At 37.7% G+C, this 23,101-nt stretch overlaps 1 protein-coding gene across 10 annotated transcripts in view; it reads left to right on the top strand.

Annotated features, from left to right (window-relative positions):
• LOC123527417 (uncharacterized) overlaps window positions 1-23,101 on the top strand; it is a 265,494-nt gene that overhangs the window by 154,848 nt on the left and 87,545 nt on the right. For 8 of the 10 annotated variants that reach the window (XM_045306853.2, XM_045306848.2, XM_045306852.2 and 5 more), the window contains one exon: window positions 14,038-14,131. The exons of 1 other annotated variant lie outside the window; for it this stretch is intronic. In XM_045306853.2, the coding sequence (XP_045162788.2) occupies window positions 14,038-14,131 (94 nt within the window). Of the gene's footprint in view, window positions 1-14,037; window positions 14,132-22,509 lie in introns of all 10 variants that reach the window. One more of the 10 variants, XM_053523310.1, reaches the window with a different exon arrangement.

Genomic DNA, 23,101 nt, shown 5'->3' with positions numbered 1-23,101 from the left:
TTTCAAATTGTTATATTTACATTCGCCCTCTTTTTTTTTTTCCATTGAAAATTATGACATTCATATTGTATGAACATCAAAAGGAAAGGTGCCAATGTTACGACAACGCTGCTTAAAGGCCCAATGTTTTGATGACGTCCGCGTATAGTCAGGGAGAACGTTCCTTGAATGACGTCGCAGTTGTTTCATCTTTAGAACAGAATCACCGGGAAGCTGATTTTAATGTTAAGTGCAACAAAATGTGTGCAATTTATAATATAAACTTGTTTACAAAAGGAAAGGAAACAATTTAACTATATAAGAAATGAATTAATTTTTTCGGAGTTCATGCGAAATGTATGACAGATAGGATTAACAAATTAAACATGAATTGCTAGCACGATTTATGGATTTGCTGATCCTATTCTGTAGTTCATTTCTTAAAGAAAACCAGTAAATAGTCAACAAATAGGCAGTCTAATTATCCCCCACCTTTTTATACCCCATCTAAGGCGGAGGGATATAGTTTTGGCATTGTCCATCCATCTGTCCATCTTTCCTTCCGTCTGGAGCCATATCTATGAAGTGGTTTGGAATGTTTCAATGAACTACTTGATCATATACTTGATCACCACTTAAGGGAAATGGGGCCTGTCAAGTTTCAGTCAGATTGCCCAAGTAACACTAGAGTTATGACCCTTAGTGATTTTTAGTGTTAACTATATAGGGTACTATAATAATGGCAATTTCTGCTTCTTAACTTGTGACATATTTCACCTAGAACTATGAAACTTGAATTAAATTTAGATCACCACAATGTGGAAGTGCACACTCAATTTCGTTATGAACTTTAGTAACTTCAGAGTTATTGCCCTATAGGTTTCACAAACAAAATGGGAAGTGGAAAATTCTGGAAGTCAGGCAGATGTTAGCAGGACACTTGTCTTTACGTGGCACAAATGTTTTAAGGAAGCTTGGGCGAGTGATTCAAAGAGAGGGCGACAAAATACATTTAATACTTTCTGCACCGCAAACTTATCTGATGTCATCATTTCTGAAAGTGCGTGCGACTGTTATTTTCAAAACAACATCACTATTTTAATGTTAGTGACGCCAAAGACTTGAAACGCAAAATAATTACTCGCCACACATTGCCATTAACGACAAATATCGTGTGAGATGTATATCGGGAAAGTTACATGAAGGAAGCCGCTTCTTTTTGTAGGAGGAAAACTAAGTGTGCACCGACTATCACGGACTGCCGTCCATTATTTAAAAAATACTCGAATAATATGACAGATATTTTATTTTAAACTCTATAGTCCTGTAGAGTATACATTGAAATAACACCAGTTGAAATAATTAATTGATTTTCGAAAAAATAAAAAAAGTTTGCGATTAAATACTGGGACAACCCTCGTATATCTTTGTTTTAAACGGGAAACACATGTTCTTTGTTCATGCTACTTTCTACAGAAACAAAGATTTTTAACATATTTGGCACCAGTTGATTGTTAGATCGAAAATACTTACCCCAATACAGATCCCAACAAAAATATTGGAGAACTGTTTTGTCCACCACAAACTGTTTTGCTCGCAACTGGTTGACGGGTGTGTATTTTGTAATGATGTATAGACATTATAGAAAACTTTTTTTTTAACTGTTATTCTTATTTTCAAAAATACAAATTTCAGTCAGCTGTTTATAGAATAAAAATGTGATAAGTTATTGTATAGCTTCTGCTTTTTATAACCACTTAGAAGTGCCAAAATATCATTTTTTACAGTAATTTTTTCAAACTGCGAGACATTCCATTAATATAGGACCCTCCTGCAGCTATCGTCTGCAGGTACACACAAAAAAAGTGGTATTTCTGGTAGTGAACAGTATCATTGCATGCAGTATTATTCTACTAAAGAACAATGTATATTTCTCGCTACAAAGCTAATAATCTTTTATGCCCCCGAAGGGAGGCATATTAGTTTTCAACTGTCCGTCCGTTCGTTCATTAGTCACAACGTTAGCTTTTTGCATGAAGGCACTTTACTCGCGAACCACTGCACCCAGGACCTTCAAACTTCACGTGCTGATAGTACTCATTGAGTACACAACCCCTACTGACTTTGGGGTCACCAGGTCAAAGGTCAAGGTCACAGGGGGCCAACGTTAACTTTTTGCATGAAGGCACTTTACTCGCGAACCACTGCACCCAGGACCTTCAGACTTCACTTGCTGATAGTACTCATCAAGTACACGACCCATGCTGACTTTGGGGTCACCAGGTCAAAGGTCAAGGTCACACGGGGCCAACGTTAACTTTTTGCATGAAGGCACTTTACTCGCGAACCACTGCACCCAGGACCTTCAGACTTTACCTGCTGATAGTACTCATTGAGTACACGACCCCTACTGACTTTGGGGTCACCAGGTCAAAGGTCAAGGTCACAGGGGCCAACGTTAACTTTTTGCATGAAGGCACTTTACTCATGAACCACTGCACCCAGGACCTTCAAACTTCACTTGCTGATAGTACTTATTGAGTACACGACCCCTGCTAACTTTGGGGGTCACCAGGTCAAAGGTCAAGGTCACAGGGGCCAATGTTAACTTTTTGCATGAAGGCACTTTACTCGCGAACCACTGCACCCAGGACCTTCAAACTTCACATGCTAATAGTACTTATTGAGTACACAACCCCTATTGACTTTGGGGTCACCAGGTCAAAGGTCAAGGCGCTGCAGGGGCATTTGTCACCATTAGTGACAGCTCTTGTTTATAGTCTCGTCTGAAAGATGGGACGTATTATGGGAACGCCCCTGGCGGGTGGGCGGCGTCCACAAACTTTGTCCTGAGCGTTTCTTCTTCATGCATAGAGGGATTTTAATGTAACTTGGCACAAATTTTTACTATCATGAGACGGAGTGTCATGCGAAAGAACCAGGCCCCTAGTTTAGAATTACTTCCCTTTGTTATTACTATAGATAGCTTATACTGTAACTTTTTATGTCTCCGAGACATGTTGTTTTTGCCCTGTTCGTCCGTCCTTCTGTACGTCACACTTCATTTCAGGTCAATAACTGGAGAACCATTTGACCTAGAACCTTCAAACTTCATAGGATGGTAGGGATTTATGGAGTAGACGGCTGCTATTGTTTTTGGGGTCACTCCATCAAAGGTCAAGGTCACAGGGGCCTGAACATGGAAACAATTTCCGATCAATAACTTGAGAACTACTTGACCCAGAATGTTGAAACTTCATAGGATGATTGGACATGCAGAGTAGATGACCCCTATTGATTTGGGGTCACTCTATTAAAGGTCAAGGTCAGAGGGGAAAGAACATGGAAATCCATTTTCGGTCAATAATTTGAGAACTATTTGACCTAGAACCTTCAAACTTCAAAGGACGATAGGACTTACAGAGTAGATGACCCCTTTTTAGGGTCACTCCATCAAAGGTCAAGGTCACAGGGGCCTGAACATGGAAACCATTTCCGATCAATAACTTGAGAACCACTTGACCCAGAATGTTGAAACTTCATAGGATGATTGGTCATGCAGAGTAGATGACCCCTATTGTTTTTGGGGTCACTTTGTTAAAGGTCAAGGTCACAGGGGCCAGAACATGGAAAACCGTTTCCGATCAATAACATGAGAACCACTTGACCCAGAATGTTGAAACTTCATAGGATGATTGGACATGCAGAGTAGATGACCCCTATTGATTTCGGGTCACTCTATTAAAGGTCAAGGTCAGAGGGGACAGAACATGGAAATCCATTTTCGGTCAATAATTTGAGAACTATTTGACCTAGAACCTTCAAACTTCACTGGGTGATAGGACTTACAGAGTAGATGACCCCTAATGTTTTTGGGGTCACTCCATCAAAGGTCAAGGTCACAGGGGGCTGAACATAGAAAACTCTTTCCAATCAGTAAGATGAGAACCAATTGACCCAGAATATTGAAACTTCATAGGATGATTGAACATGCAGAGTAGATGACCTCGATTGATTTTGGGTTCTCTCTGTTAAAGGTCAAGGTCACAGGGGCTTGAACATGGAAAACCATATCGGAACAATAACTTGAGAACCACTTGACCCAGAATGTTGAAGCTTCATAGGATGATTGGACATGCAGAGTAGATGACCCCTATTGATTTTGGGGTCACTTTGTTAAGGGTCAAGGTTACAGCAGACAGAACATGGGAATCCATTTCCGGTCAATAGCTTGAGAACTATTTGACCTAGAACCTTCAAACTTCACTGGGTGATAGGACTTACAGAGTAGATGACCCTTAATGTCTTTGGGATCACTCCATCGAAGGTCAAGGCCACAGAGGGCTGAACGTAGAAAACTCTTTCCAATCAATAACTTGAGAACCACTTGACCCAGAATGTTGAAACTTATTGGGATGATGGGACATGCTACTGATTTTGGGGTCACTCGATCAAAGGTCAAGGTCACAGGGGCCTGAACATGGAAAACTGTTTCCAATTCATAACTTGAGAACCCCCAGGCCCAAAATGTTAAAACTTAGTGGTATGATTGGACATGCCAAGTGTATGATCCTTATTGCAGCCAACCATCAGTGTCTCTTTGACTTTCGCTCCTGTCCCCTATTGACTTCTTGCCTATACGACTGTGCACTGGGGGAGACATGCGCTTTTTTACAAAAGCATCTTCTAGTTTATTACTGGCTGTAGGGAAATATCAAGACCACTTTTCAGTAGTGCAACATGCATGTTACATCCAATTTTTATATGCCCGTTTGAAAAACTGGACGTATTACGGGAACACCCCTGGTGGGCGGGCGGTGTCAACAAATTTTGTCCAGAACATATCTTCTTCATGCATGGAGGGATTTTGATGTAATTTGGTACCAATGTTCACCATCATGAAGTAAAGTGTGTTGCGTAAAAAACCAGGTCCCTAGGTCTAAGTTCAAGGTCACACTTAGAGGTTAAAGGTCAAATTCAATAATGACTTTGTCCGGAGCATGTTTTCTTCATGCATGGAGGGATTTTGATGTTTCTTTGCACAATTGTTCACCATCATGGGTTGAGTGTCATGCGCAAGAACCAGGTCCCTAGGTCTAATGTCAAGGTCACACTTAGAGGTCAAAGGATACAAGAATGACAACTTTGTCTGGAGCATTTCTTCTTCATGCATGGAGGGATTTTGATATAACTTGGCACAAATGTTCACCACCATGAGACGGAGTGTCATGCGCAAGAACCAGGTCCCTAGTTTAAAATTTGTTGTCACTATTAATAGCCTATAATGTAACTTTTTAGCTCACCTGAGCACAAAGTGCTCAAGGTGAGGTATTGTGACCGGTCATCTGTCGTCCGTCAACATTTGCCTTGTGAACAAGCTAGAGGCCACAGCTGTGACCCAATCTTTATGAAACTTGGTCAGAATATTTGTCTTGATGATCTCTAGGTCAAGTTTGAAACTGGGTCATGTGGGGTCAAAAATTAGGTCAGTAGGTCAGATCATAGGAAAAGCTTGTGAACACTCAAGAGGCCACAGTTGTGACTCAATCTTCATGGAACTTGGTCAGAATGTTTGTCTTGATGATCTCTAGGTCAAGTTCGAATCTGGGTCATGTGGGATCAAAAACTAGGTCACCCTGTCAAATCAAAGGAAAAGCTTGTGAACACTCTAGAAGCCACAGTTGTGACTCAATCTTTTTGTCTTTATGATCTCTAGGTCAAGTTAAAATCTGGGTCATGTGGGGTCAAAAACTAGGTCACCTGGTAAATCAAAGGAAAAGCTTGTGAACACTCTAGAGGCCACAGTTGTGACTCAGTCTTTATGAAACTTGGTCAGAATGTTTGTCTTGATGTCCTCTAGGTCAAGGTCAAAACTGGGTCATGTGGGGTCAAAAACTTGGTCAAAATGATGATCTTTAGCCCAAGTTTGAATCTGGATTATCTGGGGTCAAAAACTAGGTCACCTGTTAAAATCAAATAAAAGCCTTGTGCATGCAATAGGGGCTGCATTTTTATTTGATGTTCATGAAACTTGGTCAGAATGTTTGTCTGCATGAAATCTCGGAGGAATTTTTATCTGGGTCATGTTGGGTCAAAAACAAGGTCACCAGGTCAAATCAAAGAATAAGCTTGTTTACCCCCTAGGGGGAACATATTTGATGCTATCTTTATTAAACTTGGTCAGAATGTTTGTTATCATGAAGTCTTGGATGATTTCAAATCTGGGTCACATGGGGGTCAAAAACTAGGTCACTAGGTCAAATCAAAGGAAAAGCTTGTATACACTCTAGAGGCCACTTTTTTGCTCCAATCTTCCCAAAACCTTGTCAGAATGTTTGTTTTCAAGAAATTTTTGAGAAGTTGGAATCTGGGTCATGTGGGTTAGAAAAACTAGGTCACTAGATCAAATCAAAGAAAATGCTTGTTTACACTCAAGAGGCCTCGTTTTTTGGTCCAATCTTAATGAAAGTTGGTCAGAATATTTGTTTCTATGAAATCACTAGGTAAAACATGTTTACACTGTTATGGTGTGTTACTCAGGTGAGCGACCTAGGGCCATCTTGGCCCTCTAAGCTTGTTAACACTCTAGAGGTCACATTTTTGTCCAAATCTTAATAAAACTTGGTCAGGATGTAACCTTCAATAAAATTATGGACAAGTTCGACATTGGGTCTTCTGGGGTCAAAAACTAGGTCACCAGGTCAAATCAAAGGAAAAGCTTGTTAACACTCTAGAGGTCACAATTTTGGCCCAATCCTAATGAAACTTGGTCATAATGTTACCCTCAATAAAATCTTGGATGAGTTTGATATTGGGTCATATGGGGTCAAAAACTAGGTCACCAGGTCAAATCAAAGGAAAAGCTTGTTAACACTCTAGAGGTCAAATTTTTGTCCCAATCTTAATGAAACTTGGTCAGAATGTAACCTTCAATAAAATTTTGGACAAGTTCGACATTGGGTCATCTGGGGTCAAAAACTAGGTCACCAGGTCAAATCAAAGGAAAAGCTTGTTAACACTCTAGAGGTCACATTTTTGTCCCAATCTTAATGAAACTTGGTCAGAATGTAACCTTCAATAACATCTTGGACGAGTTCAACATTGGGTCATCTGGGGTCAAAAACTAGGTCACCAGGTCAAATCAAAGGAAAAGCTTGTTAACACTTTAGAGGTCACAATTTGGGCCAAATCTTAATGAAACTTGGTCAGAATGTTACCTTCAATAAAGTCTTGGATGAATTTGATATTGGGTCATCTTGGGTCAAAAACTAGGTCACCAGATCAAATTAAAGGAAAAGCTTGTTAACACTGTAGATGCCACATTTATGACTGTATCTTCATGAAACTTGGTCAGAATGTTAATCTTGATGATCTCAAAATCCAGTTTGAATCTTGGTCATGTAGGATTAAAAACTAAGTCACCAGGTCAAATCAAAGGAAAAGCTAGTTGTACCCCCCGACAACAAAGTTGTAAGGGGGCGTATACTGGTTTCAGGTTGTCTGTCTGTCTGTCCGTCCGTAGACACAATCTTGTGCGCACCATCTCCCCTCATCCCCTTGACACAATTTAATGAAACTTAACACAAGTGATCAGTAACAACAGTAGTTGTGCATGGGGCATGTTAGGTTCTTTTAGAAAAAAAAATTGCAGAGTTACGGGACTTTGTTTTTTGTTACTATACTATATACAAAGACACAATCTTGTGCGCACCATCTCTCCTCATCCCCTTGACACAATTTAATGAAACTTCACACAAGTGATCAGTAACAACAGTAGTTGTGCATGGGCATGTTAGGTTCTTTCAACGACAAAAATTGCAGAGTTATGGGACTTTGTTTCTTCTTAACATACTATGTACATACAGTCTGCATATGCAATCTTGTGCGCGCCTTATCTTCCGAACCCTTGCACACAATTTAATAAAGCTTCACACAAGTTGATCAGTGCCAACCCTAGTTGTGCATGGTGCATGTTACGTTCTTTTAGATAAGTATTCTGCATAGTTATGGGACTTTGTTTTTTGTTACTATACTGTATACATACAGTCTATATACATACAGTCTACATAATTATGCAATCTTGTGTGCGTCAAATTGCAATGTACTGTGTCAGTGCATGCGGGGGGAACATTCATCACCTTTAGTGATAGCCCTAGTTTACACTGTAGAGGCCTCATTTATGACTATATCTTAATGAAACTTGGTCAGAATATTAATCTTGAGGCTCTATAGGTCAAGTTCAAATCTGGGTCAGGTGGGGTCAAGAACTAGGTCACTAGGTCAAATCAAAGGAAAAGCTTGTTAACACTCTAGAGTCCACATTTATGACTGTATCTTCATGAAACTTGATCAGAATGTTAATCTTGGTGATCTCTAGGTCAAGTTTGAACCTGGGTCATGTCAGATCAAAAACTGGGTCACCAGGTCAAATCAAAGGAAAAGCCTGTTAACACTGTAGAGGCCACATTTATGACTTTATCTTAATGAAACTTGGTCAGAATGGTAATCTTGATGATCTCAAGGTCCAGTTTGAATCTGGATTATGTAGGATCAGAAACTAGGTCACCAGGTCAAATCAAAGGAAAAGCAAGTTTACACTGTATTACACATTTATGACCATATCTTTATGAAACTTGGTCAGAATGTTAATCTTGATGATCTATAGGTCATGTTCAGATCTGGGTCAGGTGGGGTGAAAAACTAGGTCACCGAGTCAAATCAAAGGAAAAGTTTAACACTGTGGAGGCCACATTTATGACTGTATCTTCATGAAACTTGGTCAGATTGGTAATCTTGATGATCTCAAGGTCCAGTTTTAATCTGGGTCATGTCAGGTCAAAACCTAGGTCACCAGGTCAAATGAAAGAAAAAGCTAGTTTGTATACACTTTAGAGGCCACATTTATGACCATATCTTAATGAAACTTGGTACAACATAGATGTTACTTTCAAATTTTAGGTGTATTTTAAGGTATCTCTACCTGGTAAAGAGGTTTTTTTGTGGACTTAGAAAAACAAAAGAATTACAAGAATTACTACACAACCACAGAATAAAATTCCATTTGCAAATACAGGTGCTAGTGTAAAAAAATTTGATATGACGGGCATATATTGTGACATTCTGGCACTCTTGTTAGGTGTATTTTGACCTATTGCTATCTAGTAAGGATTCTTGTGTTGACTTAGAAATGTTTTTTTCAGATTAACTTCCCTTTCTTGTTGCTCTAAGTAACTTATATTGTAATTTTTTAATAATTGACTGTAGGGAAAAACCAAGACTGTTTTTCTGCAGTACAACATACATGTTACTTTCAAATTTTAGGTGTATTTTAAGGTATCTCTACCTGGTAAGGAGTTTTTTTGTAGATTTAGAGAAACAAAATAGATTTTTAACCTGGTTGTAAGAATTGGCTATGTCATTGCTTGGGCTTACTGTCTACCAAACTTATACAGAATATGTTTTACTGTAACATCTTCATGACGGGCGTATATTGTGACATAAATCTGGCACTCTTGTTTATTGAATATAATGATTTTTTTTGGTGTTTTCACCAATTGATTTTCTCACTGTGTTTTTATTTGTCACAAGAAAAAATATTATATAACTTTTTTTCTATTTTCTTTTTAGCTCACCTGAGCAATGCTCATGGTGAGCTATTGTGATCACGCTGTATGTGTTTTCTGTCGTCCGTCCGTCCTTCCATCATCAGCAATTGTGTTTAAAAGACATCGCCAAAACCACTGAATGGATATTGATGGAACTTGGCTTGGATGTTCCTTGGATGGTCCTCTACCAAAGTTTTTCAAACGGTTTTGCTTGGTTGCACATAGGGGCCGCCAGAGCTAAAAATAGAAAAATTTTCAAACGACATCTCCTCCTTAAACAATGGTCCAATTTTGAAATAATTTCACACAAATGGTCCTTGTGTGACCCTCTACCAAGAGTGTTCAAATTATACAGATTCGTCAAAAAACATGGCCGTTAGAGGGTGTGGTCACTTTTCCCTATATGTATCTAGTGGAAACTTTAAAAATCTTCTTGTGTGAAACTGCTAGGCCGATTTTAAAATAATTTTACAAATGGTTCTTGTGTGACCCTCTACCAAGATTGTTCAGATTATTCTGATTCATCAAAAAACATGGCTGCCAGGGGGCTTGGTCACTTTTCCCTTTATGTATAAAGTAGAAACTTAGAAAATCTTCTTGTATAAAGCTGTTAGCCTGATTTTAAAATAATTTCACACACATTGTCATTGTGTGACCTTCTAGAAATATTGTTCCAGTTGTTTTGATTCATCAAAAAACATGGCTGCCAGAGGGCGTGGTCACTTGTCATCAACAATTTCTTTAACCTTTAGCATGCTAGATAAATTGTCGTCTGCTGGAAATGTCGTCTGCTAAAATTGTAAAGTTCATTCAATTTGCTCCAAAATTGGAAGAAATATTGTCAGAGTAGCAAACAGCTTGGAACCTGATCAGACGCCGATTTAATCGGCGTCTGATCTGGTTCCAAGCTGTTTGCAAAGGCTGTTAAATTCGCCTGCAGCAGGCTAAGGGTTAAACAACACTTCTCCAAAACCACTGAATGGATTTTGATGAAACTTTACACAAATGATCTCTGGGTAGCCCTCTTCCAAAGTTGTTCAAATGGTTCTGGTTCGTTGGAAATATGGGTCTTTTTGGTTTTCAGCTATCAGACTTTAAAAATCCTTTTCTCTACAGCTTTGGTATTTGGCATGCGATATAAGGGTTTGACTCTCTACCATACTTGTCCAAATTTATGCCCTAAGGTTAAAAAATGGCCACGCCCCTGTGTCTGACATGTACTTACTATAGGCTTTTATTAGCTCACCTTAGCACAGAGTGCTCAGGATGAGCTGTTGTGATTGCTCACCGTCTGTTGTCTGTCTGTCCACACTTTCCTTTAAACAACATTTCCTCCTCCTAAACCACCAGGCCAATTTTGATGAAATTTCAAGGGATGTTCCTTAGACGGTCCTCTTTAAAAATTCTTCAAAGCATTGAATTCCATACTGAACTCTGGTTGCCATGGCAACCGCAAGGAAAAACTTAAAAAATCTTCTTGTCCAAGACTGTAGGGGCCTGGCCGAGTGGTTAAGGTGCTGACTTCAAATCACTTGCCCCTCATCGATGTGGGTTCAAGCCTTACTCTGGGCGTTGAATTCTTCATGTGAGGAAGCCATCCAGCTGGCTTACGGAAGGTTGGTGGTTCTATCCAGGTACCCTCTCATGATGAAATAATACACGGAGGGTCACCTGGGGTCTTCCTTCACCATCAAAGCTGGAAAGTCGCCATATGACCAATAATTGTGTTGATGCGGCGTTAAACTCAACAAAATAAATAAAATTAATGTCCAAAACTACAAGGCGTAGAGCCTTGATATGGCCTGTGACATCATCTAATGGTCCTCTATGAAGATTGTTCAATTTAAGCCCCTGGGGTGAAAAGAGGTCCCGCCCCGTGGGTCCCAAGTTTTATATAGACCTTTTTAGGAAAAAACTTTAAAAATCTTCTTGTCTGAAACTGCAAAGTCTAGGCTTTTGATATTTGGTATGTTGCATTGCCTAGTGGTCCTCTACCAAGATTGTTCAAATTATGCCCCTGAGGTGGAAAGAGGTCACACCCAGGGGGTCCCAAGTTTAACATAGACTTATATAGGAAAAAACTTTAAAAATCTTCTTGCCTGAAACTGCAAGGCCTAGGCTTTTGATATTTGGTATGTTGCATTGCCTAGTGGTCCTCTACCAAAAATGTTCAAATTATGCCCCTGGGGTGAAAAGAGGCCCTGTCCTGAGGGTCCCAAGTTTTACATAGACTTATATAGGAAAAAACTTAAAAAATCTTCTTGTCTGAAAGTTCAAGGCCTGGGCCTTTGATATGTGGTATGTAGCATTGCCTAGTGGTTCTCTAACAAGATTGTTCAAATTATGCCCCTGGGGTGAAAAGAGGCCCTGCCCTGGGGGTCACTTGTATATGAGTTATATAGGAAAAAATACTTCAAAAATTATCTGATCATATTTCCTAGACTGTTTAATTATAATTACCTGATGACCCTAAGTAATTAGGGTGATGACTGTGACCTTGACCTACTGACCTACTTTCTTGTTTTTAGCCCACTATTCAAATCACTCTGCGTCCGTGGTCCATTGTCCGTTCGTCCTTTCAATCGTTAACAAGTTCTTGTTATCGCATGTCCTCAGAAACTACTGAGGGGATGTTGACCAAATTTTGTCAGAATGATGTATTGGTACCCTAGTTGTGTCCCCCTGAAAATCAGACTGGTTCAACAATTTTTGAGTGAGTTATGGCCCTTTGTTTATTTTGATTTCTAATATAATTTTATATCCAGTGGCCCTCCAAGTAGTTAATTGGTTTTTTATGGCCTTACCTGTAGAAGGGTCATAAAGTCTGCAGACACTAATGAGATAATGATTCAAGTTGTTCATTATTTTCCTATTACACCTCAGCAGTGAATGGACTACCCTAGTAGATTGATGATTAATTTGTTTAGTACTCAAATTTCTGGGTTTAATTATTAGTTATAATGTAAGTAATTATATGTGCATTCTTTGTTTCTATAATAAGAAAAAAATAATAATTGCATATAACTCATTAATGGTGTCATCTCTCTTGTTTAGGGTATGGGTTTAATTATTAGTTATAATATAAGTAATTATATGTCCATTCTCTGTTTCCGTAATAAGAAAAAAATGCATGTAACTCATTAATGGTGTCATCTCCCTTGTTTAGGGTCAAGGTCACTTATTTTGATCTAGTGACCTACTTTTTTGTTTTTAACCTACAACATTCAAATTTGGACCACATGTATAGTTTTAAGTGGCTAGATGAACCTTGACATGAGTTGATCTTGACCTTGACCTAGTGACCTACTTCCACATTTTTGTAGCTACAGCCTTCAAATTTGGACCACATGCATAGGTTTGTGTTCCGAAATAAAATTTGACCTTGAGATTGACCTAGTAACCTACTTTCACATTTCTCAAGCTACAGGCTTCAAATTTGGACCATATGCATAGTTTTATGTACCGAAATGAACTTTGACCTTGAGATTGACCTAGTGACCTACTTTCACATTTCTCAAGCTACAGGCTTCAAATTTGGACTACATGCATAGTTTTGTGTTCTGAATTGAAATTTGACCTTGATTTTTACCTTGTACCTACTTTCACATTTTCCAAGCTACAGCCTTCAAATTTGAAGCCCATGCATAGTTTTGTGTACCAAAATGAACTTTGACCTTGAAATTGATCTAATGACCTACTTTCACATTTCTCAGACTACAGCTTTCAAATTTGGACCACATGCATGGACCACATGCACAGTTTTGTGTACGGAAATGAACTTTGACCTTGATTTTGACCTAGTGACATATTTGTGCTTTGCTCATAGCACATTCATATATTGACCAATCTCTTTGAAATTTGGTAAGTAAGTACCTTGTATGGAGCCAAAGTTATCAATTGGTATTAGAGGTCACTGGATCCAAGGACTGTGATGACCTGGATTCTGACATAGTTACCTACTTTTAGGATTTTGAGCTAGTCTTGAAATTTGGAACATTCAAAAATGACTCAATGGTGGGTGCCAAGATCACTCTGTGATCTCTTGTTTAAGATACAGCCTTGAAATTTGGATGACATGTACAGGTTTGCACACTGATCTTAACACTGACTTTCAGTGACCGTGAATGTGACCTACTTTCTTAATATTTTAGCATCAGTTTGACATTTGAAACATGTTCACACAACTGGGAAAAGATTTCAATGCTTACTTATATTTGACTTTCTTACCTGATCTCTTACACTTGTCTATGTAGCTCATATTACTCAGGTGAGCGGTCCAGGGTCATCATGACCCTCTTGTTTATTATTGAAATATATTAGCTCCTGCTATTCATACTGCCCCTGCACAGAATTTCTTTATGCCCCTTTTACAGCCAAGGCAGATTCTGCTTGCAACTTATTGTATGACCAGAAATAGTTTCCCATTGATGTTAATATATTTACAATTTTTCAGAATGACATGTCACAGTTTTCAAGTATTGCCAATGAGAAAGGACTAGATGCTCAAAACTTTCAGTGTAAAGGCTGCTCACGTGCTATTGGCCTCAGTAGGTGTCTTTTTTTACTGTATTTCTTATCTGATATTTGAATTAAGTAAAGCTATCTGTTTTTATGCCCCCACCATTAAAAATTGGGAGAGGGCATATAGTATTAACCCCTATCTGTGTATGCATTCATGTGTTTGTGCATGTGTATGTTTGTGTATACACAAAATTGTGTCCAGCCAAATACTTTGTTGTGCATTGTCAGACTTTTTACAAATAAATTGAACCCCACATCCAAGCATTTATTTGATGGATGATGCCGGATTAAGGCCAGAAATTTACTACCATGATTAACTTCAGTGACCGGTAACCATGCTTTTTAAAGGTAAAAAAAGTTGACCTGTCACATAACCAACTGAGTATATAAAACAACATGTTTGCATGCGCATCTTTTAAAGATGTTTATGTTGTCTTGTTTAGCTTTGATGCTCTGTGCTTCCGGGAAAATTTACCCTTACCTTTTATCTTTTTGTTTAGCTAAACTATTCTCATTTGAAACATAATACAACCACTTCCATAAACCTTATTGAACTAATGTTCACTTAACTCTATATAGCATAAATACTAAATTCTGAAGATCATCTTCAAAATTGCTTATAAATTATGTTCACTCTTCATAAAACTTTTCAAGTAAGTTCTAAACTTATTAGTATATGTTCTAAAAACCTCTCAGGCTAATGCCTCTCTCTGTTACATTTCCAGAATTAGATATCATCCATTTGCACACTCTGTGTAAAAAAAAGGGTGGGACAACACAGTTGGGAGGGTGTTTGTATATTTCAGGCCTTCGGCCTATTCTAATAGAAATCACTTAAATGCTTGGATGTGGTGGGGGGGGGGGGGGGGGGGGGGAGGCAGGGGGATGGTACATTATTAACCAGGTTTTCAAAAAATCTGGTTATTAGATTGGCAAATGTTGTTCGGCGGGCGGGTGGCATCAACTTCTGGTTTCCGCTCAATAACTTGACAATTCAAATGAAACTTGTTATATAGGTAGCTTGCATAGAGACAGAGTTTGGGATTGCATGTGAGGTCATTAGGGTAAAAATCAAGGCCATTGTTGCTAAAAATAGAAAAATGGTTTCTGCCAAATAACTTTATTTACATCGATGTATTGAAATTAAACTTGGCCTACAGGTAGCTTATAGAAAAACTAAGGTTGGGATTGCATATGGGGTCATTTGGGTCAAGTTCAAGGTCAGCATAACTTAATTAATATTTATCTTCATACTTAGAAAATTCCACCCTGACGCAGTGGTCTAAAGCATTTGGCCAAAGCTACTTTTTGTGCTGTGGAAGGAATGGGTCGCAGTTTAAACCCCACTGAGACTTACATTGAAACATACCTCTAAAATCACAGTATCCAATTGTTACCTTGAAAAAACGGATCAGTAACGCATGATCTCGGATCAAATAGAACGATTTTGGTAAGAAAATTGTCTTTTTCAGTTATTTAGAATTTATTGTCAGAGATGGCATACAGCGCAAGATGTGCTCTGAACATTATGGAATACTTGTTGCTATTTGTTTTCCAGCAAAACTAAGCACTTTTCTTAATTACGTCGGAAAAACATGCCAAAATAGCAGGTAAATAATGCCATGACTCAGAAAAAAGCATTATTTCCAGTACGCCCTTAGCTCAGATTTCCGCATTGCATTTCAAGAAGCGGAGAAAATGCGGAAATGTTGCGGAAAAATTGCGGAAACCTTTAGTTTCTGCAGATTCTCCGCAAAAAAGAATTTTCGTTTTGCGGAGAATCTGTGGATATGCGGAGAACATGCGGAATAATGACAGACATATTTCAATTGCGGAAATTCTGACTCTGACTATTTCCTGATGCGGAGAAGTTATACTTTGACATTTTCAGTTGCAGAAATTCTGACTCTGTTTCATAATAGAGAAGTTATACTTTTTTAAATTTTAAAGCGGACAATTTGACTGGTGTGAAAATAACTGTTACTTGGCCAGTTTTCAATAGCTTTTTGACAGTTAAAAAGACTTGTACTGTTTTATACAAATAATAAGCAGTTATTTTCTGGATGCAGTTTTTTAAAATAAATTTGCTTGTAAAGCAATACCAGTTTATTAGCTCGACTTTTCGAAGAAAATGTAGAGCTATTGCACTCGCCCCGGCGTCGGCGTTGGTTAAAGTTTTTGATAAAGTCAAATATCTCTGTTACTATCAAAGCTATTGATTTGAAACTTAAAATAGGTGTTTACTATCAAAGTCTGCACCAGGAGAAACTATCCCCATAACTCTGATTTGCATTTTGACAGAATTATGCCCCTTTTTAACTTAGAATTTTTGGTTAAAGTTTTTGATAAAGTCAAATATCTCTGTTACTGTCAAAGCTGTTGACTTGAAACTTAAAATACTTATTTACCATCAAAATCTATACCAGGAGATTCAATCCCCACAACTCTGATTGAATTTTGACAGAATTATGCCCCTTATTAACTTAGAATTTTTTGTTAAAATTTTTGATAAAGTCAGATATCTCTGTTACTATCAAAGCTTTTGACTTGAAACTTAAAATACTTATTTACCATCAAAGTCTACACCAGGAGAAACAATCCCCATAACTCTGATTTGAATTTTGACAGAATTATGCCCCTTTTTAACTTAGAATGTTTTGTTAAAATTTTTGATAAAGTCAAATATCTCTGTTACTATTAAAGCTTTTGACTTGAAACTCAAAATAGTTATTTACTATCAAAGTCTACACCAGGAGACACAATTCCCATAACTCTGATTTGAATTGTGACAGAATTATGCCCCTTTTTAACTTAGAATTTTTTTTTAAAAATTTTGATAAAGTCAAATATCTCTGTTACTATTAAAGCTTTTGACTTGAAACTCAAAATAGTTATTTTCTATCAAAGTCTACACCAGGAGACACAGTTCCCATAACTCTGATTTGAATTTTGACAGAATTATGTCCCTTCTTAACCTGGATTTTTTTATGCCCCCGAAGGGAGGCATATAGTTTTTGAACCGTCTGTCTGTCTGTCAGTCTGTCAGTCTGTCGGTCTGTCCGCAGTTTTCGTGTCCGGTCCATATCTTTGTCATCGATGGATGGATTTTCAAATAACTTGGCATGAATGTGTACCATAGTAAGACGACGTGCAGTGCGCAAGACCCAGGTCTGTAGCTCAAAGGTCAAGGTCACACTTAGACGTTAAAGGATAGTGCATTGATGGGCGTGTCCGGTCCATATCTTTATCATCGATGGATGGATTTTCAAATAACTTGGCATAAATGTGTACCACAGTAAGACGATGTGTCATGCGCAAGACCCAGGTTCGTAGCTCAAAGGTCAAGGTCACACTTAGAAGTTAAAGGATAGTGCATTGATGGGCGTGTCCGGTCCATATCTTTGTCATCGATGGATGGATTTTCAAATAACTTGGCATGAATGTGTACCACAGTAAGACGACGTGTCATACGCAAGACCCAGGTCCGTAGCTCAAAGGTCAAGGTCACACTTAGACGTTAAAGATCATTTTTCATGATAATGCATTGATGGGCATGTCCGGTCCATATCTTTGTCATTCATGCATGGATTTTAAAATAACTATGCATGAAAGTAAGACGATGTGTCACGCGCAAGACCCAGCTCCATAGGTCAAAGGTCCTAAACTCTAACATCGGCCATAACTATTCATTCAAAGTGCCATCGGGGGCATGTGTCATCCTACGGAGACAGCTCTTGTTTTACTGGCAAAGCTCTAATTCAGAGTCAAGCACTGAGAAAAGTTGAGCGCGCTGTCTTATGGACAGCTCTTGTTTAACTGCCGAAAACTGCCTACCTAGAAAAACAGTATTTTAATTATTTTACTGACAAAGTATTAATTGTTTATATAACTGCCTAAATAACTGCCTAAAACTGCATACCAAGACACAGTTTATTATCTAGTTAACAAATTTCTCCTTTTCACTGTGGCACAAGACTTAGTAACAAGTAATTTTGAAATTTTGTTTGTATCTTGACAAGAAGATTTTTAATGTTTCATTTGCAGGCATATAAGGAAATATATAACCAATCAAAATTATTAAGTATTACTGGTAAAGGGTCACTTAAATAATATTTCTGTCAAATTATTTTGAAATTGGGCATTTGTGGCACGTTTTTTAATTTTCTAAATAGCAAAATAGAGAAAACCAGGCCGACTGTCTGGTGGCCATGTTTTTATACGCCCGTTTGAAAAATGGGACGTATTATGGGAACGCCCCTGGCGGCAGGGCGGGCGGGGTCCACAGACTTTGTCCGGAGCGTATCTTCTTCATGCATGGAGGGATTTTGATGAAACTTGGCACAATTGTTCACCATCATGAGACAGAGTGTCCTGCACAAGAACCAGGTCCCTGGGTCTAAGGTCAAGGTCACACTTAGATGTCAAAGGTCAAATTCAAGAATGACTTTGTCCAGAGCATATATTCTTCATGCATGGAGGGATTTTGATGTAACTTGGCACAATTGTTCACCATCATGAGACGAAGTGTCTGTGCAAGAACCAGGACCCTAGGTCTAAGGTCAAGGTCACACTTGGAGGTCAAAGGATACAAGAATGAAAAAATTTTCTGGAGCATTTCTTCTTCATGTATGGAGGGATTTTGATATAACTTGGCACAAATGTTCACCACCATGAGACGGAGTGTCGTGCACAAGAACCAGGTCCCTAGGTCACACTTAGAGGCCAAAGGTCAGATGCAAGAATGACTTTGTCCGGAGCATTTCTTCTTCATGCATGGAGGGAATTTGATATAACTTGGCACAATTGTACACCATCATGAGACAGAGTGTCATGCGCAGGTCCCTTCTTTAGAATTACTTCCCTTTGTTGTTACTATAAATAGCTTATATTGTAACTTTTTCATTACTAGTCGTAGGAAAAAATCGAGACCACTTTTCTGTAGTACAACATGCATGTTACATCCAGTTTTGGGTGTATTTTGACCTGTCTCTACCTGGTAAGGATTTTTGTGTGGACTTAAAATTTTTTTTTTTTTTCTAAGATTAACTCCCTTAGTTGTTACTAAAAATAACTTATATTGTAACTTTTTTATAATTGACCGTAGGGAACATAGATGTTACTTTCAAATTTTAGGTGTATTTTAAGGAATCTCTACCTGGTAAGGATTTTTTTTTGGTGGATGTAGAAAAACAAAAGAATTACAATAATTACTACACAACCACAGAATTAAAATTCCATTTGCAAATACAGGTGCTAGTGTAAAGAAATTTGCTATGACGGGCGTATATTGTGACATTCTGGCACTCATGTTTACTAAATGAAATTATTTGAAGGAATTCGATAGATGGTCACCCAAAGAACACTATTGTGAAATTTTTTTGAACTTAAAGTCTACTTTTTTCTTTCTGTTGCGGTAGTAAACAGCATTTAGTTTGTGTGATGTTTGAAAATAATCTATGAGGTTTTGTCGTCACTTGATGGTCGGCGTCGGTGTTGGTTAAAATTTTTGTTTAGGTCCACCTTTTCTCAAAAACTATAAGAGCTACAGCTTTGAAACTTTGCACACTTGTTTATCATCATAAAGTGAATGTGTAGGCCAAGAACTATAACTCTGAAATTTTGTCAGAATTATGGCCCTTTTGTACTTAGAAAATTTGAATTTCTTGGTTAAAATTTTTGTTTAGGTCTACCTTTTCTCAGAAACTATAAAAGCTACAGCTTTGAAACTTTGTATACTTGTTTATCATCATTAGGTGACTGTGTAGTCCTAGAACCATGACTCTATATGCATTTTCACGATTTTGTCAGAGTTATAGCTCTTAATGTACTTAGAAAATTTAAGTTCCTTGGTTAAAATTTTTGTTTAGGTCCACCTTTTCTCAGAAACTATAAAAGCTACAGCTTTGAAACTTTGTATACATGTTTATCATCATTAGATGACTGTGTAGTCCTAGAACTATGACTCTATATGCATTTTCACGATTTTGTCAGAGTTATAGCTCTTAATGTACTTAGAAAATTTAAGTTCCTTGGTTAAAATTTTTGTTTAGGTCCACCTTTTCTCAGAAACTATAAAAGCTATATTAATTTGAAACTTGGCACACTTGTTTATCATCATTAAATGACTACATAAAAGTTTGGTGGTAATTATTCCAACAGTTTGGTAGAATATGTCTGTTGAAGCAATTTGCTGACAACACATGACAATTGACAAATACTCACAATAGCTCACCTCTGAGCACTAATTTAGGCTGTGTTTTCAATAAAAACCAATTGCCGATAGAAACCTTCAGTTGAAATTGCCGTTGCATCGTTTAGAATCCCATAAGCAACATTATTGAAAAGTTGTTTATATAGTCGAAATTGCTGTGGAAGATTTTACAGTAACACCATTTTGTTTACTGCATGGTTCCCGCTCTATTGTATTTATCCTTACGGAGTAGAGTATTGCAGTCGGTACCAGTAAATTGAGCGATAATACAAGACTTTTCATTGGCAGGGAAAAGTCACCTGTAGACGTAATAACTAATAGACTTTCGTTTCATATACTGTAACGGTTACGTGCACCGCACTTTTTGAAATGGAGAAATGAGACATTTTAAAAGGAATGCACCATGTTTACTCACCAATCTGGTAAATGAATGTTATAAGTCCTAGTACCCATACTGCAGACATTAGCTTCCAGATAACTTTCTTTTAATGTTGAAAAAGGGTGTTTTCTTTTGTTCCACTTGTAGCCCGAACGAGATATACCTAGATCGGCAATATTCGCTTGCTAAATAAATTGGTTTTGTTTAACTTTTGACGTATGTTACAGGGTCATGTATAAATTATACTATGATATATAGATTAAGACAAGTATACATTCGGAATAAGACCCAAATAGCATTAAAATTTTGAGGATTTTTATATTCATGAGCAAAAGTTTCATTTGCCAGTGGAAAAATGACTGAAAAAGTGAAAGTAGCACAGTAATGACCGAAAATAGCACCTCAAAATGCTGAATTTGGACCAAAAATTGGTAAAATTACACCGTTCATGTGCACTGAAGAGGGTTGCTGTTGTATGTCCGTCATTCTAACATTTAATATTAAACACCACATATCAGAAGTTGTGCACCAGGGGTTTGTTTGACCTTGACCCCATTAATACCAGAGTTGTAGCCCTTGACTAAGTGAAAAATTGGCATAGCAGGGGGCACCAGTGTCAATTGTATACACATTCCTATTTTTTAATTTTTATATAATTCTGTAAAAAATATGGGTCTGACAGGTTAACGGAAACATAACTATTTTTGTGGAGCCCGCTTGCGGTGAGCTTGACTTAGCGATGTCACAATGGTGGTTGAGTGTATGTGCATGCCTCATTTTGTCTTCAGATTGTAAAAATGATTGGCACAAATGTTTACCACCAAGGCATGTTGCATGAAAGACCCATGTCAGTATTTCAAAAGTACTTCCAGCTTTAATTAAAATATGGCCATGTATTATTGGATCTAATGTCCAATCCAGAACGTTGTCATTTGTTTTGGGATTTCGAATCACACAAATGTTTACCATTATGAGAGAGCATTATACACACATGGCCTATGTCAATATCTCAAAGGTCAAGGTCACTCTGAGGTTAAATGTCAAAAGCAGGTTCAAGATATTTTTCAAGTCTGTCACATTCTCGTGCATTGACACATTTAAAATAACTTCAAAAGGTCAGTGTTCAAGGTCACACTTAACAGCTCAAGATGATGAAATGGATATAGTCAAGAATATATGCCACATGCATTAATCAAAGAAATTTTAAAACTGTTTGACACAAAGCGGCACTTGAGGTGGATTTATGTTGCCCTTAGACATCAAGTATTTTTTGGTTTCAGTTGGTAGACTTGACTGGTAAATATGTGGTAATGTATTCATAAAAAATAGCAGAACTAAGTACCCTGCCATTTATAGCCATACAAGGTTCAATGAATTTGGACAAAGCTATTCAAGACACATAGTAATTACAATACCTCCTCAGTAGCCTAGTGGTAGAATGTCCACTTTGAGTGCGGGAGGTCTGGCAGCGTCACACCAAAGACGTGAAAAATAGCTCCCAAAATGCTTTGTACTCAGCATTGTAAGGGTTGTAGTACTTGTACCAGGAGGTAAAATAAGCACAGGTAAGTATCTGTTACTGGATGCCTAGTTTGTCGCACAAGAGCTTTGTAGCTCGTGTTGTTTGCTGGATTAATTTTTTTATGCTACATTAAATAAAGCTTACCTTTATACCTGTCGATTTGATGCTTAGTTCCAAATACTTGTGTTGTTTGCCAAAATTTTACAAGATTATCCTTGTCAATTTTAGCAATTGTACTGTTTCATCTATTTCACCAACCTTGATATGTGAACACTTACATAATTATTTTCAGGCTTGGCATCATGCAGGGAGTAAAAGAAACTAGAGGAAATATCCTCCTGGTTCCAGATCTGACCAGGATACCTTTTCACAAAAAGCTTGTACAAATAGCAGAACAAAGGAAACTGTCTGGCAAAAAAGGGACATCACATAAGCTTAAGAGAGTGTTAGTAGAAGAATACACATCAGCCAAACATACAAAACAAAGTAAACCAAAAACAATTCTGAAGGCGAAACAAACAAATAACTGAGACAAATACGCGTATCACAACAGTCAAACTGATATACTAAAATGGAGAACTATAGAAGATTGTGAATTCTTTTACCAACTACATGTATATCCAGCTAAAAGTGTGCTTTGATGGCCTCTTGAGGGCCAGTGACAGATAAACTATTTTAAGTGGTGATGTTTTTTCAATGTAAACACATTTATCAAATTTTATATATAAAATAACATTTATCATTTTCTATCGAGAGAAACTACTACATTAGATTAAACCTACAAGTGTATAAGTGGGACAAATAATAAAACACCTTTAATCTAACAGGCCTTTTTCTGGTCATTTTGGGAATGCCAGCAACACCAGCACAATTGGGAAAAATTT

This window comes from Mercenaria mercenaria, chromosome 14 (genome assembly GCF_021730395.1).
Source record: "Mercenaria mercenaria strain notata chromosome 14, MADL_Memer_1, whole genome shotgun sequence".
In the NCBI taxonomy this organism is placed as follows: Eukaryota; Metazoa; Mollusca; class Bivalvia; order Venerida; family Veneridae; genus Mercenaria; species Mercenaria mercenaria.
The sequence above is the reverse complement of the archived record's forward strand: the minus strand, read 5'-3'. Positions and strand labels throughout refer to the sequence as shown.